Genomic DNA, 16,675 nt, shown 5'->3' on the forward strand with positions numbered 1-16,675 from the left:
GGGGACTGCCTTCCCAGCGCTTTCTCCTGTGCTAACGGCTGGAGAGAACAGCCCCCTGGGCTGTGACTAACAGGTCCTGACAGCACCACCTTCCGCCCACCCTGAGCTCATCACTGCAGAGGCCATTCAGTTCCCAGGATCTTCAGGGTCTCTCTTCGTCATCAGAGCCACCTTCCTGGCATGATGGGCAGGGTCACACAGACGTTCTCCTAGAACGCACAACACTCAACCAAGATTTAGCACCGTCCCTCAGTCCTGGCCTTCCCAAGTGCCCATTTCTACTGGTTATGTAATACTCTCTCAGTCAGGCTGGAAACCGCCCTCAGCACCCAGCCCTTGCTCATCCATGCCTGGCCGCACCTCTGCCGTCAGACTTGTCCCACTCCTTCCTCCTCCCTCAGACTTGTCCCACTCCTTCCTCCTCCCCTAACTTCCTCCTGCCCCTCTGGGATAGGCTCTCATTACCAGCAGAGACTCATGAAGGTTCCTGGCTGCAAGCTATTCCTGCCTCCGCCGGCCTGTCCCAAGCCCTGACTCCCAAGTTCTACCCTTTTGAGCGTGTGGCTCCTAGGCTGTCACCCCACTCCTCGAGTTTCAACAATACCGCTCTGTCTCTGGAATAAAGACTGACATTTGAGATCCAACACTCTATGACAAGTTCTCTTTGTTCCAGTCAAACTGGAGTCTGGCCCTGATCCAGGCTACTCTCCACCCCCTCCCTCCACCCTGTCGTGTGCCACACCCCTGCCTGGAACCGCTGGTCATCTCCCTCCCCAGTGCTGGCCTTTCAGGTTGAAGTCTCTGTTTCAGGGCTTGGCTCACTCTCTTCACAGACCTAGCTCTGATCTCTTACGTGAACGTAATTTGTCTCACTTTTGAATATCAAATTGCTTTTTAAAAACCATTTTCGTGTGATCTTAACATATTCCGCCCCCTTTCACCTTTCGACTACTTTCTGTAATTATCGTACATGTCCATATATATATATATATATCTGTCAAAACATTCAGACAACACAGAGATGCTACTCACAAAGCTTGTTTAGTCAGAAGGAAAGCGAGCTGTTCTAACCCTGCAGCGGCAGGAGGAGGAGGGAGGCAGCCAGAGGCCTGGCTTCGTCAGGAGCCTAAGTCAGAGGCTGGGGAGAAGATGCTGGCCCATGAGACTGAACTGCCAAGCTTCTGTCCACAAAGTCACAAAGGCGTGCACGCTTCTGCCATGAAAAGCCAGCCCGGACCTTCAGGCTGAGGGAAGGGACTGAGGACAGCACTATTTTCTTTCTGAAATCTGAGTAAGGGGCCCTGCTCAGCACTGGAGAGGGCTCACCGAGGGGACAGGATCACAGGGAGAACTGCAGACAGAGAACAGGCCCCTGCCCTCCAAGAAGATCAAAGTCTTCTTACTCAGGTGCATGCATGGCTCTCGGGAACAACACCCTGACTCCCTCTGGAACCACACTGCGTGGCATTCACATACACCTCAGAGCAGCCACTGCCACTCGTGCTAAGTCACCTCTTCACGGACCCAGAGTGCCGAGGACAGTGCTGTGACTACTAGGCCTACTGGCTACCTTCCTATGTGCTATCCAACATGGAAAGCAGCCACTGCAATCCCGAGTGGTCACACGTCCGGGACGTGCAGTACACAGAGCCAAACCAATGGGGAAGTGGACTGCACGGACAGAAATGGCTCGGTCCCACTGGCCCTGACTTGGGAACAATTTGAAGCACAGAGGGTCCCTTCCTTGTTACAACTATCAGTGCCCAGTGGGCCTGGTGACTTTTGGGAGATGTGTTTTCTGCCTCGTGGATCTGCTAAAGCATTCTCCTGTGGCTGGGTGTTCCCATCCTGTAAGTGTGATCAACATTGCTGGTGGGAATTCTCCTGTGTTGTGGTGGGCTTAGCACTCCTGCTCTCCAAGACTGTTAGTTTTAGGAAAGTAGGGATCCTTTGTGGTTCAAACACAGACACAGGGCCACCTCTGTGGACTGGCCCCCAGAGGCATCGGCTCTGCTTTTTACACAAGATTTGAAGTCACTGAATGCCAGGCTGTCCCACAGTTCCTGACCCCACCCCCACATGCGGCCTGTGTCTATGGCTTGACTTCCCCGCTTCTCTTCTCCTCCTTCAGATACAGTGTGACAGCTGCAAGGAGGCTGGGGCCACAGCGAAGCCTGAGCTGTGTTTGCCCGCACGTTATCTCCACTCCTCCTCTCTGCTACTCCCCTCCCAGCCTCTCTTCTCAGGGTCACTGTGCCACGTAACAAGGCCACCATGGTATATCACAGTGTCACATTTTGGATACGCTTAAAACTCCGGGGCTTAAAAGGCCCTCTGGCCTCCAAATGATGGGACTACAATGTGCATGCATCTCCTCACCCAGACACCATTCATCTTAATGTAAAAAACAAAAATTGACAAAAAAGCAAACAAAACAAAACAAACAAAACAAAATAAAACCCACAAAATCATAGGCACCTCAGAAACTAAATAAGCAGGACTGCACATCTTGAGAAGAGAAGGCATTTCCCAATTTTGTTTTTTCTAGCATGTGTGTGTGTGTACACGCACATGCTGTTCATGTCTGTGAGACTGGATCTCTTACTGAGCCTAGGGTTGTACCAACAGGCTAGGACAGCTGGGGTCCTCCTGTTTCTACCTCCCTGGTACAGGGGTTAGAAATTCCTGTTGTCAGCCAGGTAGTCGTGGCGTGCACCCTTAGCCCCAGCACTTGGAGAGCAGAGGCAGGCGGATCTCTGAGTTCAAGGCCAGCCTGGTCTACAGAGGGAGTTCCAGGACAGCCAGGGCTACACAGAGAAATCCTGTCTCAAAAAAAAAAAAAAAAAAAGGAAAGAAAGAAAGTCACGCTTCCATGTTTGGTATCTCTGTGTGGGCTCTGGCGATCGGACTCAGGTCCTCAGGCTTGCAAGGCGTGTGCTGACAGAGCTTGGCCCCCTGCCGTTGGTTTTTTAAATTTATGTATGTATGTATGTATGTATGTATGTATGTATGTATGTATGTATCTATCTATCTATCTATCTATCTATCTATCTATCTATCTATCTATCTGTGTGCCTGTCTCCCATGTGTATGCAGGTGCCCAAAAGGGCCAGAGGAGGGCGCTACATTCCTGAATTGGGTAAGAAGGCAGCAAGCAGACTGAGGTGGATGTCAGGAGGTGAACCTGTGTCCTCTGCTGAGCAGCGTGGCGTCTTAACTGAGAGCCCACTCTAGTGCTGCTAACATCGCAGTGACAGTGCACTGTGGGGTGGGCGCAGTCTGGAAGGTGAGAGAGAGTGTGTGAGTATGGTATGGTGTGTGTGTGATTGTGATGTGTGTGTGATTGTGATGTGTGTGTGATTGTGATGTGTGTGTGCGTGTGATGTGTGTGTGTGTGTGGTATGTGTGTGAGTGTGGTGTATGTGTGGGATTGTGGTATGTCTGTGTGTGTGTGTGAGTGTGTATGTGTATGTGTGTGTGAGTGAGTGTGTATGTGTGTACAGCAGGCCTGCAGCATAATTTACAGCAGAACCCCCTGGAGACACATACATCCGCCAGCTGACAATGAGAGCTGAGAGATGGGATCTTTAGCAGTGACTAAGGAAGAAGCGGCTGACACGTAAGAACCAAGATGGAACTGGCTTCCTGGTCTTCAGACAAATGCTGTATAAAAAGCAGATTCCCAGGGTGGCTTGTCACATGTGATTCTATGCTGCGTTAAATGAAGCATGACTACCTCACAGCCACTACTGCGTGAACACAGCAATGGGGGGTGGGCCACACTCACACAACTCAGAACAAAGACAGGCAAAGCCTTAGCACACACTATTCTTGTACTGTTTGCTCCCCCCTTTAGTGAGTATATTCCAGTATAATTAACAAGGCCATTCAAAAGCACCCCACACTACAGACTAAGGTAGGCCCAAACTCTGTCTCATTAATGCTGACATAAACATAGCCTTTGGAAAACGGATCAGTTAGTTCTTAAAAGCTGCAAACAGAGATGATATTACTGGGAAAGAAAAAAGGATTTATCCAGTAGCACTGTAGGCCACTGACTGCCTCACTTCTGGGCTGGTAGTTTCTGCTCCCTGACAGGACATGCAGGGCTTCTGAGAAACCAGTGAGTTCAATTTCATAGTTCATGCCTCATTGCCTTCTCTGAAAGTTCCAGTGAGCCAGGCCGAAGGGCTAGCCTGGGCTAGCTTGCAGGCAGTAGGCCATGACAAAGGGCTAGCCCGTAGGCTGGGCACACATACACTATGGTTCAAACAGTGCCACAGCACTCGGTCCCAACAGCCAAACAGGACGGAGCAGCAAGGAGCAGAGGGGCAAGTGTGAGATTATAGGTCCTCGTTCAAAGCTCTCAGGAGCTGGGAGAATTCCTGAGCTTGGGACAGAAAAGCTTCACCAAGGACATTTGGCAGCCAGCAGATAGCCCCTCTGTCAACCTTCCCCTTTCCTTGAACTGCTGAGCAGGCTCTGTATGGACATTCTACATGAAGCCCCTAAAACAATCACCCTCTTTCTTCAAGAAGCACCATCTTCAAAAGCATGGGCCTGTTTCACCAAAGTTAATTTCCATGAGCTTTTTGGAAAGGGGCTCGCACCATAGGCTCACCTGGCCTTCAACTCTGGAACTTATAGTAATCCCCCTGCCTCAGTCCCCAGAGCACTGGGATTACAGGTGTGAACAGCTATGTGGTTTCAGACTCTAGAGCAGGCACCAGAGCCCTGGCCTGTTCCTGATGAAGATGCACCACAGGACGGGCAGGTTTATCAGGCCAAGACACCGGAGCTTCCTGAAACATGGGAGTCAGGACCGACCCACACACAGACCCAGTGTGAGCGCGGATGGAGGTCAGCATCCTGGCTCCGAGTAGCGAGACGCAGGAACTGGATGCTTAAGACACTTGGGATGACGCAATGAGGGAAGGGTGTCCCCAGAGGGCCACACATCCTAAGTACAGAACTTTAATCCAGTACTCAAGAGAGGCAGAGGCAGGTGGATGTCTGTGTGCTCGAGGCCAGCCTGGTCAGCATACAAGTTTCAGGGCATCCTGGGAAGTAATTATATCAATAAATTGGAAACAACTGAGGAAGACGTTTGACACCAACCTCTAGTCTATGCAGCCAGACCTACACGTGCATGTACACCCCACATTCATTCATACACACATGCACACACATGCGTGTACACACACACACACACACACACACACACACACACACACACACCATGGTTATGACATTATGAACTTATTCATCAAAAAAAAAAAGGACAAATTGAACTTCTCCAAAATTAAGATCTCCAAAGCCACTATAAAGATGGCCGTAAACTGAGAGAGAAGCACACTGAATACAGAAGTTGTCAGAGGGTTGTGGTGGCACAGGCCTGTCAACTCTATTTATGGCCAGCTAACGGAACTAACAGGAGACACGAGGCATGCACGGAGGAGGACCTCATATCTACAGAGAGCTGGGAGAGGCAGGCTCTGCAGACAGCACCCTCCAGCCTGCTTGGTGCCCCTGCTCACTCCCCTCTGAGGGCCAGAGCACACACCCAGAAGCACAAGCAGGCCGCAGTGCCAAAGCACTATGGACACAGGTCATGAGCCTGCCCTGGTCAGGACTCAGAGCCCATCATGACAACCTAATCTGCTGGCTAGCACAACAGGCTCCAGCCAGTCTCCACAGGGTGTTGCCACCCTGTGTCCTGCTCGCACAGCTGCCAGCTGGGTGCCCTAACCTGCCCCGCTGCACTGTGGGAGGATTGCATCTCCATCCATTTAAGGGCGTGGTGTCCAGGTACTGAACGAGAGCGAGCACAAGGCCCTCACCGTCCCAGCCTCAGGAGCCCACAGCTGCGGCACGTCCTTTCCTGCGGTGGGAGGCAGGTGGGCGGGCGGGCAGGCAGGCGGGCGGGCATACCTTCAGTCCTCCCGTCTGTGGTCCCCAGCTTCTTGGTCTCTGCTGTGAGCAGCAGCTCATATGGGTGCTCCTCCTCTTCCTGGGGGGCACTGCCCTGCATCCTGGGTCTCACAGCCAGGCCCTACGAGACAGAAACACCCAGAACATGAGGCCAGCACGGAAGCAGGTGCTACGCCACAGAGCTGATTCCTGCTGATTCCTGCTGATTCCTGGCACGGTGGGGCACAGCAGGGATGGGGAGTCGGGCGTCCTGTGAATTCTAAAGTGCTTGTCTAGTTCCTCACCCGCTCTGGCATCTCCCAGAGGCTGACATACTAGAAGTCTGATGTCCAGCGCATCAAGGATGGGACACAGACCGTGAAAGAGCGGGCATGGTGGGTGGGTGGTCCTTGGGAGGCCACGCCTAACAGATCCACTCCCGGGGGAGTTGGAGCTTATGTGACACTACAGGACAGCTTCAGTTGTCACCGTGTGAGCGTGGCACCCCCAAGCCCAACTGCCCAACACACTGCCCTCTGCCACATACTCCCCAAGCTGGGATGGAGCAGACCCCCTCACCGGAAGCGAAGTGGGCAGGCAGAGCTGCTTCATCTGGGCTCTGTGGCATTCCAAACCGTGAGCCATATAAACCCCTTTACTTTATAAAGTGCCCGGATTTGGATGCTTTGTGAAAGCAACAGGAAAACCTAAAACAATTCCTGTGTATGAAATCTCCACAATCTGATTAAACCGGTTTTTTTTTTTGCCCCATTTTTATCCTTCAAAATGAGATAAAATCTAAGCCTCTCCTCCTTCCCGTCTTCCTGTGTTTTCTGTGGGGACTGCTTTCCTAGCAGTTGTTACTTAAGCTGCACCCTAACTTACCCTTTCTCCATGCTTCTTCTCTGACACGCACATACCCAGGATCCAACTCAAAAGGAAAGCAAGATACTCCTGACGTTCAACCCTTCACAGGTACCGGACAAACTGGCCTGTCCTCATCCTCTTCCTCCCCCTCTGTAGTCCTGGATAGCCTGGAACTTGCTATGTAGAGCAGGCTGGTCTCAAACTTATAGGGATCCCTCTGCTTCTGCCTCCAAAGGGCTAGGATTAAAGGCCTCTGCCACCACAGCCAGCTTCTAACTATCTTCTTCACGTACTCCAGGAGCCGTGGGAATGAACTGACCCTAAAGCTAGCTTCTACCATGTTATAAGGCGACTTCAGATCACTTCCCACAGTCTTGAGAGTCAGCTACTGGCAGAGTGGGTTTCTGTGGGCGGCAGCAGCTCCATCTACTGAGACAGGCCTGATCCAAGCAGACAAGCGCCCCGGCTGAAGGCCTTCAGTTAGGAGCGCGTCAGGGGCTGGCTGTGGCATTGGAGCCGAGATGGTAAAAGCACAATGCTGGAGACACAGGGAAGGGTATGGAGACTCCTGCTCTGGTAATTCCACTCACCTGCCCTGAGCCCAGTACGTTTGAAAGGCAAGTTAAGAATAATTATATTCCAGGGGTTGAGGATTTGGCTCAGTGGTAGAGTGCTTGCCTGGAAAGCGCAAGGCCCTGGGTTCAATTCCCAGCTCCGAAAAAAAGAATAGAAAAAAAAAAGAATAATTATATTCCAGCAATCCAGGCAGAGCACCAAACTTCCAGAGCTCAAGTGTTGGGTACAGCCTGGGAGTGAAGGGGATGGGGCTGGGACTCTCTAACAGCAGCAGGTCCTACAGGGTGAAGGGGGCAGGGCTGGGACTCTCCTTTAACAGCAGCAGGTCCTACAGGCAGAGGTCCTTTGCACACACAGACAAGTCTCATTGCACACTGGGAAAGCAACAGGACGGCGACTGACCAGAGTCCTCCTCTGTGGGGATGGTTCCCTGTGAGCACTTCTGAAGAGAGGACGGCACTCCTAGTCTTATCTGAAGGAAAAGCTGATGCTTGTTTACTAGCAGGGCTGCTATTCTGAGGGCCTCTCACTCTAAGTCTGCAGAGCGCAGCAGGCACCCCTCTGTGCAAGCCCCCTGGGAGCTCAGGCTCCTTTATCCTGGGGTCCTGGGCATCTTTATTCCAGCTCTGGTTTCTCAGGAACACAGTTAAGGGAACAAGGAGGGGCCATTAAGTCTGCCCTACAGTCAACTCCATACCCCACGTGCTATTGTCACCGCAGGCAGGCGGCGCCCACAGGAGCTTGTGCCCTGCAGGCTTACACCGTAGGATCCCTCAGGCAGAGCTCTGGAACCTGGTTCCCTGTGTGTTTACCTCAGCAAGAGTTCTCGCCCGGCCCAGGCGAGCTTCCCTGAGTGGGAACTCACCTGGATGGCGGACCTACAACAGAGGGCCCGACAGAAGACTCAGTGGCAGGACAAGTGTGAGCAGAGGCATCACCCACAACAGGGGGGACGCCAGTCACAGCTCGAGTACCTGGTTCTGGCCCATCCATCTGTCAACCCAGCACGCCAGGGACCTGTGCATGGTTACAGCAGTTCACAGCAGAGCTACGGTCACTAAGCACACGTCCTCAGATTCTAATCCAGACTGGCCTCAGTCTTCCTACATCCAAGGTGGACGGCCTCCCCTCTTCAGCTGCAAACTGAGAGCCCTACCTGGACCCGGACCATAAACATGGATGTTCCTGTCCGAGCCCTTGCTCTGACCTGACCAAGCTATGGATTAAACTTCCGGAGCCAACACCGATCTCTTCTTCCAGCCATCACTCCCATGGAAGCGGCCCTGTGTCACATAGTGATGACGGCAGTGATTGAATGGACTCTGCTTTTTCTACATTACTACGTCTTCCTTCTCCCCTCTTCCTCTAGGGCTGGCAGTGACTCAAAGCTGAGGAAGTGCGCTGTCTGCTCTGTGGGGAGCAGCCCCGCTCGGTCACAGCAGAGCTGTGAGCAGCCATCACCCAACTGTAGCTTTGGAGGATCCAGCTGGGGTGCGGGTGGCTGAGAAGACCCAGACAGAGGAGACCACAGCTGCTGTGTGCGTGCGTGCGTGCGTGCGTGCGTGCGTGCGTGCGTGCGTGCGTGCGTGCGAACAAGCGCATGCGGTGCCTGGCATCACGATGGGGTCATTGCTTGAATAGGCTCTCCCACCGTCAAATGCTGGGTCACATGATTGACATCAAATGCTGGGTCACATGACTGACATCAAATGCTGGGTCACATGACTGACGAATAGGCAGCTCTCAAGCTTGGCTTAGCATAAAGTCTTCCTCCCTCAGTACCAGCGAGGTTCTGGGTTTAATCTTCCCAGTACCACAGACGAGGTAAAATGGCCTAAAGTTTACTGACATCAGTGTCTCAGAACGGAGTTTAGGTTTAAAGCTTTGAGAGAGCTGGAAACAAGGGCGGTGGGGTCTTGATGCTTCTGCAGACAAGCAGAGGGAAGGCCCCGGCACCCACTCATAACCTCAGTAACCCCAGTTCTAGGTGATGCGATGCCCTCTTTGGCCTCTCAGGAAACCAGGCATGGATGTGATATGCAGAAGGACAGATATGGAGGGAAGAACTCCCACATACGTAACACACAGCAGTAAAAGTCCTGTGTGGCTCGTCAGAGAACAAGGCTCAGGCCACATCTCCTCTCATTCAAGCACCCGTTGTAACAGCAGATAGCGAGACCAGGGCTCTTGCTCTCGTGTCAGCTGATCTGGAACTCCATGCTATTAGGATGCATTTCCAAAAGATGAATCTCACACACAGAAAGACATCCCATCAGGTGAGATGGCCTCTGCCCCTGACAACCTGTGTTTAGTCCCCAGAACCACATGATGGGCAACAAGAATTCTGTCCTCGGGCTGGAGAGATGGCTCAGTGGTTAGAGCACCGACTGCTCTCCCAGAGGTCCTGAGTTCAATTCCCAGCAACCACATGGTGGCTCACAACCATCTGTAATGGGATCTGACGCCCTCTTCTGGTGCAGCTGAAGACAGCTGCAGTGTACTCATATACATAAAATAAATAAATCTTTTTAAAAAATGCCTCTTTAAAAAAAAAAAAAGAACTCTGTCCTCTGAGCCCCCACATGCTGTAACATAATGAAATATTTTTTTAAAGGTAGGCTGTTCAAATAACTGCCTCCTTCCCTCCCACCGCCATCATAGGCCTCCTATTTTTTTATTTAATTCTATACACTTGATTACTTAATAAACTTGCAAACAACATAAATGTATCACACAGCAAAATTAACCAGGCCGAAGTCTCTATCTTTTCCAGTTGTCATTTGTGACCTGATTTGGATAGTCTCAACCACCAAAACTCAACAACATGGTACTGTTCACAGTGACAAGGACGGGAACTTGACACTTTGTATCAAAAGACAACAGGGTGTTTCAGTGAAAGTCTGACAGTGGGAAGACAGCAGACCTCACTTCCCCTGCGGCAGGGCAGGCGCGCACAGGCTTGTATGCTACAGCCACACCACAAGTCTTTCAGGGTGAAAGGCCCTGCTCCAGATTGCAGACACACGTGCATCCCAGACTTACTAAGCACAGGAGAGCAATGAGAAAGTAAGGAGGTCAAGGCAGGGGATATGGCTAAGGGGTAAGAGTGCTTGCTCTTCGAGCATCGGGACCCGAGTTAGAATCCCCAGCACTCACATTAAAAGCCAGGCATGGCTGTGTGTGCCCGTTCCCCAGCATTGGATTAGGGGCTGAGGGTAGAGACAGGAAGGTCCTGAATGCTCACCAGTCAACTGGCATAGCCAAAACGGTAAGCTTCAGTTTACCCAGAGACCCTCTTACACCAAGGCTGAGGAAGGAAGGAAGGCAGCCACGGTTCCGCTCTGGCCTGAGCACACAGGCACATGCACCTACACTGCACAGTGTGTGTATCTGAACACTCACACACATGTAACGCCGCTCTTCCCCTGAAAGAAAACATCCCGGGGTGGCTCAGGGGTGGAGGGCTTGCACTAGGCTCTGGGATTAAGCCCAGGACTCCAGAGATGGTTCGGCAGTTAAGATCACTGGCTGCTCTTCCAGACTTAAATCCCAGCACCTATATGGTTGCTCACAACTCTCTCTAACTCCAGTTCCAGGGGATCTGATGCCCTCATCTATCTGACTTCCACAGGAACCAGGTACGCATGTGAGATATATATATATATGTGTGTGTGTGTGTATGTATATATATATGTATGTATGTATATGTATATATATGTGTATGTGTATGTATGTACACATAAAAAAATCTTAGAAAAGCAGAGGGGGAGAAAACGAAGCCTCCTTTATGCAGACACTCATCTACCATCTAACAGATGCTATGTCAGTCATGGGATAACCCCCAGACCCTCTACCTCAGAAGCTGCCGAGAGAAGATACTTCTTATCTACGCGCTCTTCCTCGTCTTCATCAGGCGGCGGCTTTGCTGGAGGTGGCGGGCGTTCTCTCTATGGAAGAAAAATAAATAGATTCTACCATCTCTCTTTTGGGTTCACCCTCTTTATAGTCCTTGGAAATAAAGAGTTACGTAAACAATTCCCCTAGGACACTGAAGTTGAGGTCCGGTGTCTGAGCAGGTGGAGAACCCCACCCATGGCCATGGCTTCTGACTTCTGCAGCTAAGATCACAAACACCTCCTTCCTCGGCCGGGCTGTGAAGAGGGCAGGGGAAGCTCAGAGCTGAGTCGCTGGCACAAGACTCCAGACACAGAAAACTGGAAGCAAAAACGCAGCGGCTCCACTTTCAGACTCCACTGAAGAGAAGAAACTTGAGAGTAAAAGGCCCAGCCCAATAGCTCTTCTAAAGCCAAGGATCCGGTGAAGCAAGGGGAAAAGCAGCCGGAGATGGACACGTGTCCTTCCTCAGACCCCGGCCTTATCCGTACGCACCAGTAAAAGCCCGCGTCCCTCTAGCTCCTGCAGCCAGTCAGGGCTGAGCCAGGAGCATCTCAGGCCCCGGAGTCTGAAGTCACCCTCGCTCAAGACACAACATCTCATTTGTTTTTTAAATCAGTGATAGGGTCTCGCTGTGTAGCCCAGGCTGTCCTGGAACTTGCTATGTAGACCAGGCTGCCCTTACACTCACAGGGATCCTCCTGCCCCTGCCTCTGAGTGCTGGGATTAAAGGCGTGCGCCACATGCCCTGCACATCTCGGTTTTAATCACCCCCCTCAATAATGAGAAGCACATGGTTATAGGGAACCCTGTTTGGCCCATTTAGGCAGGAGCATGGCCACTAGTCTCCTTAGGGCTGGGACAGGCCAGCTTGTTCTTAAAGGACCATCGGTTCACTTCGCACTCAGAGAGTGTGGCTTGATTTTTAAAAAAATCTTCCTTCACAAATTCAGGCTGTAACGGGGCTGTAATTGCCACTGTACCCCAACTCGTGGAAGGGGTACAAGTGGACCAAGGGTGGCCAACTTCAGGAACACATGTGACTCCTGATGGCACAGTGGAAGGCTGGGAGGCCATTACGGCCCAGCATTTCCTGTGTTCAGGCTGGCGGGTCAGTTCAGTGTTGCTGGAGCAGCTGAGGTGCGGGAGGCAGAACGGTAAAGGCCTCCCACTCCGCACGCTGCAGAGGCAGCTGTGTTGGGCTTGGCACCCAAGACTGTCCTGTTCCAGCAGCGTCTCTGCTCCGTAGCTCCCCCACGACCCTGTCCTTCCTGGAGTCTCCAGAGGCAGCTCTAGGGCAGCTTATGCTCACACCAGGGCTGTTTGCATTGCACTCCCACGGGGAGGGCCTCACTTTCTCCACCCTTCCTGGTTCTACTACAAGTGCTGGAACGGACCTAGTCAATGCACCCTGTACAAAGGGACAAGCACAGATCCGCTGTGAAGCCAGCCTGGGGACACGAGTGTGGCAGAAAGTAAAATAAAGCAGCAGAAATGGCCCACCTCAGAAGCCTTCCGGATGGTGCAGACCACTGGAGACAGGGAAGGAAACCAAAGTCCCCATGGGTCTCTCCCTCTGAGGCAGATCTGCCACCATCGCTGTGCCATCCACCTACATGGAGGCCTTGGCCATGGTGAGCCAGAGGTCTGAAAACAAGAATGGCTACAGAACATGCATGCAAAGTGCTCACTCGGGATACTCTTGTTTCTGCTTAAGAACAACCACTACAGAGACCCGTGGCGTCTAGCAAAGGCACTTGCGCCCCCTACTGGGCGACACCTGCAAGCCCCACTCAAAGCAAACCTTCCCCCACAACTTACAGTGTGGGTGCCAATAGGAAGACGTAACTGTCCACAGAAACACCGTTCTCAGCACGTGCGTGTGCTCACAGTTCTCGCTAACACCTATTCTGCTGGGCTGCCATAGACTGCAGGGTTCATCGAAACCCACACCCAAACGTGTGACTGCATCAGGACATAGTAAGGGTAAGGAGATCACCAGAGAATGCTCCATGAAGTTCTAGGGCCTCACCCAGACCACAGTTAGAAAGGTCAAGGACCACTCTGTCCCCTGCCAGAACCAGGCAGGAAGGGAAGGCCAACAGGAAAAACAAAGGAACACCAACACCTATGCCCCCAAATCTGTACCAAGGTGGCTGGCACTAGGATCCCGTCAGCTGCAGCCGGGTCAGACCTTCACCAGGGTCTGAAAACTCTGTCAAGTGGAAATAAAGAGGGCACAGGGCTGTAAATGTGGAGCACCCTCTAGGGCAGAAGGGGGAGTCCTGAGGCGCATGAACAAGACCAGAAGTAAAAGCAGGTACTGGACAACACAGCAGGAGGCAGGACCAAGGAGCACACCAAGGAGAAACACGGCGTTGCTCTCAGAAGCGGACACAGGGCTCATCGAGAACCAACAGTTGGCCTGTCTAGTAAATGCGCAGTCTGATTAAACCTTGTTATGCCCTCTCCCCTGGACAGGACCGCACCGCCCACCCACGTGGCTGGTGAGGCGAGTGGGACCGGGGCATCACTGGATACATCTGTAGAAAACGGAGCACGCAGAGCAAGACCAAGGCTTGAGCAGCACTGAGGCTGAGTGAGCGCACAAGACATGGATTTGCTCCAGGGCATGGAGGATGGAGAGCCGCAAACTGGCTACACTGAACTTGGAAACGGCAAACTTCTACCTCAGTGTGAGCTACAGTTTTACCTTCCTGGGCAGGAGAGACTAGACAGAGCACCCTACAACAGCAGGTGGGCTCAGGGGTCCGGCAGCAGACTTTCTCTGGCTAGCACCCCCCTCCCCAGCACCCTACAGGCTCAGGCCGGAGCCACATACAGGCCTCACTCCAGCAGCCCGTGCTCCGGTGGCCTCGGCCTCCTTGTTCACGGAGTCTCTGTCAGACGATCGCCCACTGGCCGTGCTGTCCAAGGAATGGCAGGACACAGCGTTGTAGAGCGCCTCGTAGGGACCCTCCTCCTCAGCGAGGATGTCAGAATCAAGGGTCAGCTCAGTCACTGCCTTCTCCACACTCCCTGGAGGAGAGGACAGAGGGCAAATGATCGGTACGATGGTATGAGAGGGCAGAGCCCGTCCCCGACTTCTCTGTGATAGGAGCTCGCCCAGCACTGGTCCATCGGGAAAACTGTGACTTTGCTAAGGGACCGGAACTGATTTTTCTCTAAGTCAAAACAGGGAGATGAGGCTCAGCGGTGACAGAATTCTACTCTTGGTGCACACATCCAAGGGTCTAGCTCCCACCAAAAAAGGAAAGGACGGTAGTTATATGAGGGACTCCTCCCGTGCCCTTGGTAAGCTCCCTGGCATCTCAGTGCCTGCAAACATTACCTTAGCCTGAAAACGCAGCTGAATGCGTAACTGAAACTTTAAACTGGTGCTTTTGTTTGTTTGCGGTTTACTTCTAAGGCAGGGTCTCACTATGTAGCCCTGGATGACCTGGGACTCTCACTCTGTAGACCAGGCTAGCCCTAGCCTTGAACTCACAGAGATCTGCCTGCCTCTGCTTCCTAAGTGCTGGGATCACAGGTGTGTGTCACGTCCAGCCTCTACTTTTTGGGTCCTTCCTTTCTTCTTTCCAAGATTTATTTATTTTACATATATGAGTACACTGTAGCTGTCTTCAGACACACCAGAAGAGGGCATCGGATCCCCTTACAGATGGTTGTGAGCCACCATGTGGTTGCTGGGAATTGAACTCATGACCTCTGGAAGAGCAGTCGGTGCTCTAACCACTGAGCCATCTCTCCAGCCCCCTACCTTTTGTTTTGAGACGGGGTTTTAAATGCTTTAATCTAAACCCTGAAGCCTTTCTAAGATAAGGTGCTCCATGATTACATGGCTGTCTGCTCAGTGCTGGGATCCAACCGTGACTGCAGAGTCACTGTCAGAGATGGCATCTCTGAGTGGTGTAACAGTCACAAACGTCAGGGTGAGCGAATGCCTTCAAAGTGAATGACCCAGGCCAAGGAAACCGTGTGTGTGGGTGAGAGGCAGGGGTGCAAGGCCAGGGTGTGAGGCCAGGGTGCGAGGCTGGAATGTGAGGTTGGGGTGTGGCCGGGATGTGATTTGGGGTGCGAGGTCGGGGTGTGAGGCCAGGGTGTGGCTGGGGTGTGAGGCTGGGGTGTGACTGGGGTGTGAGGCTGGGGTGTGTGGCTGGGGTTATTAGACCGGGGGTAGGAGGAGCTTGAGAACCCTGTGCAGACAGGCCAGAGCCCGAGGCCATCCCCCTTTCGTGTTGCTTTACTGTCCATTACCGTCTACGGGGACACTGTCATCGCTGTCATTAGGATTTACTTTGTCTTCATCATTATCATACACTGGCTTCTCAGCAAACCGGAAAGGACTCAGCCAATGATGACCACCTACCACCCAGACCACTCTACCCTGGCGACTTATCGCCGCTACTGCCACCAGCACGACGACTGACCAGCAGACCTCATTAGGCACTTGCTTTGGACCAGCTGCTCCCACACCAGCTTGTGTTGGAAAGGAAGCGACACTGACCACACCTTGAGATGATCCTGCCAACTACAGATGTACAAAACAGAGCCAACGTGGGGGTGGAGACGTGCTCAGAGGTTACAAGCACTCTCTGTCCTTGTAAAAGGCCAGCGCTCATTCCTGGCACCTACAGGACAGTGCACAACCATCTACAGAACCCGACACCCTCTCCTGACCTCCGCGGGCTCCTGCCTGCACGCAGTGCACAGAAACACACACACACAGACACACACACACCACACATACACACACACAGACACACACACACCACACATACACACATGCATACACCACACATGCACACACACACACAGACACACACACACACAAACAGACACACAGACACAGACACACACAGACACACACACACAGACATACACACACAGACACAGACACACACACACAAACACACACAGAGACACAGACACACACAGAGACACAAACACATACACACATGCATACACCACACATGCACACACACACAGATACACGCACACACAAACAGAGACACAGACACACAGACACAGACACACAGACACACACACAGAGACACACAGACACACACACAGAGACACACACACAGAGACACAGGCACACACCACACACACACATACCACACACCACACACATGCACACACATGCACACACACCACACACATGCACATGCACACACACACACACATACACACACAGACACACACACACACAGTTTTGTTTAAAAAAAAAAAAAAAGACAGGGTCTTACTATGTGGCCCTGTCTGGCCTGGAACTAGCTTGAACTCCCAGAGCTGTCTATCTGTCTTTCAAGTGCCTGGTTGAATTAAGAAGTGTAAAGGGAACAGAAAGACAGACCACACCCACAGCAGAGCTGCCTGTGCCCACGGACGTCTTAGCTTGGAGACA

The 16,675-nt window shown here is 52.3% G+C and overlaps 1 protein-coding gene across 4 annotated transcripts in view; it reads right to left on the reverse strand.

Annotated features, from left to right (window-relative positions):
• Positions 1-16,675, reverse strand: part of Anks1a (ankyrin repeat and sterile alpha motif domain containing 1A) — a 148,657-nt gene that overhangs the window by 55,042 nt on the left and 76,940 nt on the right. For all 4 annotated transcript variants that reach the window (XM_032888304.1, XM_032888306.1, XM_032888307.1 and 1 more), the window contains 3 exons: positions 14,090-14,286; positions 11,208-11,300; positions 5,932-6,052 (listed from right to left, as the gene is read on the reverse strand). In XM_032888304.1, coding sequence (XP_032744195.1) covers positions 5,932-6,052; positions 11,208-11,300; positions 14,090-14,286 — 411 coding nt within the window. The remainder of the gene's footprint in view (positions 1-5,931; positions 6,053-11,207; positions 11,301-14,089; positions 14,287-16,675) is intronic.

The sequence above is a fragment of the Rattus rattus genome, chromosome 18 (genome assembly GCF_011064425.1).
Source record: "Rattus rattus isolate New Zealand chromosome 18, Rrattus_CSIRO_v1, whole genome shotgun sequence".
Classification (NCBI taxonomy): Eukaryota; Metazoa; Chordata; class Mammalia; order Rodentia; family Muridae; genus Rattus; species Rattus rattus.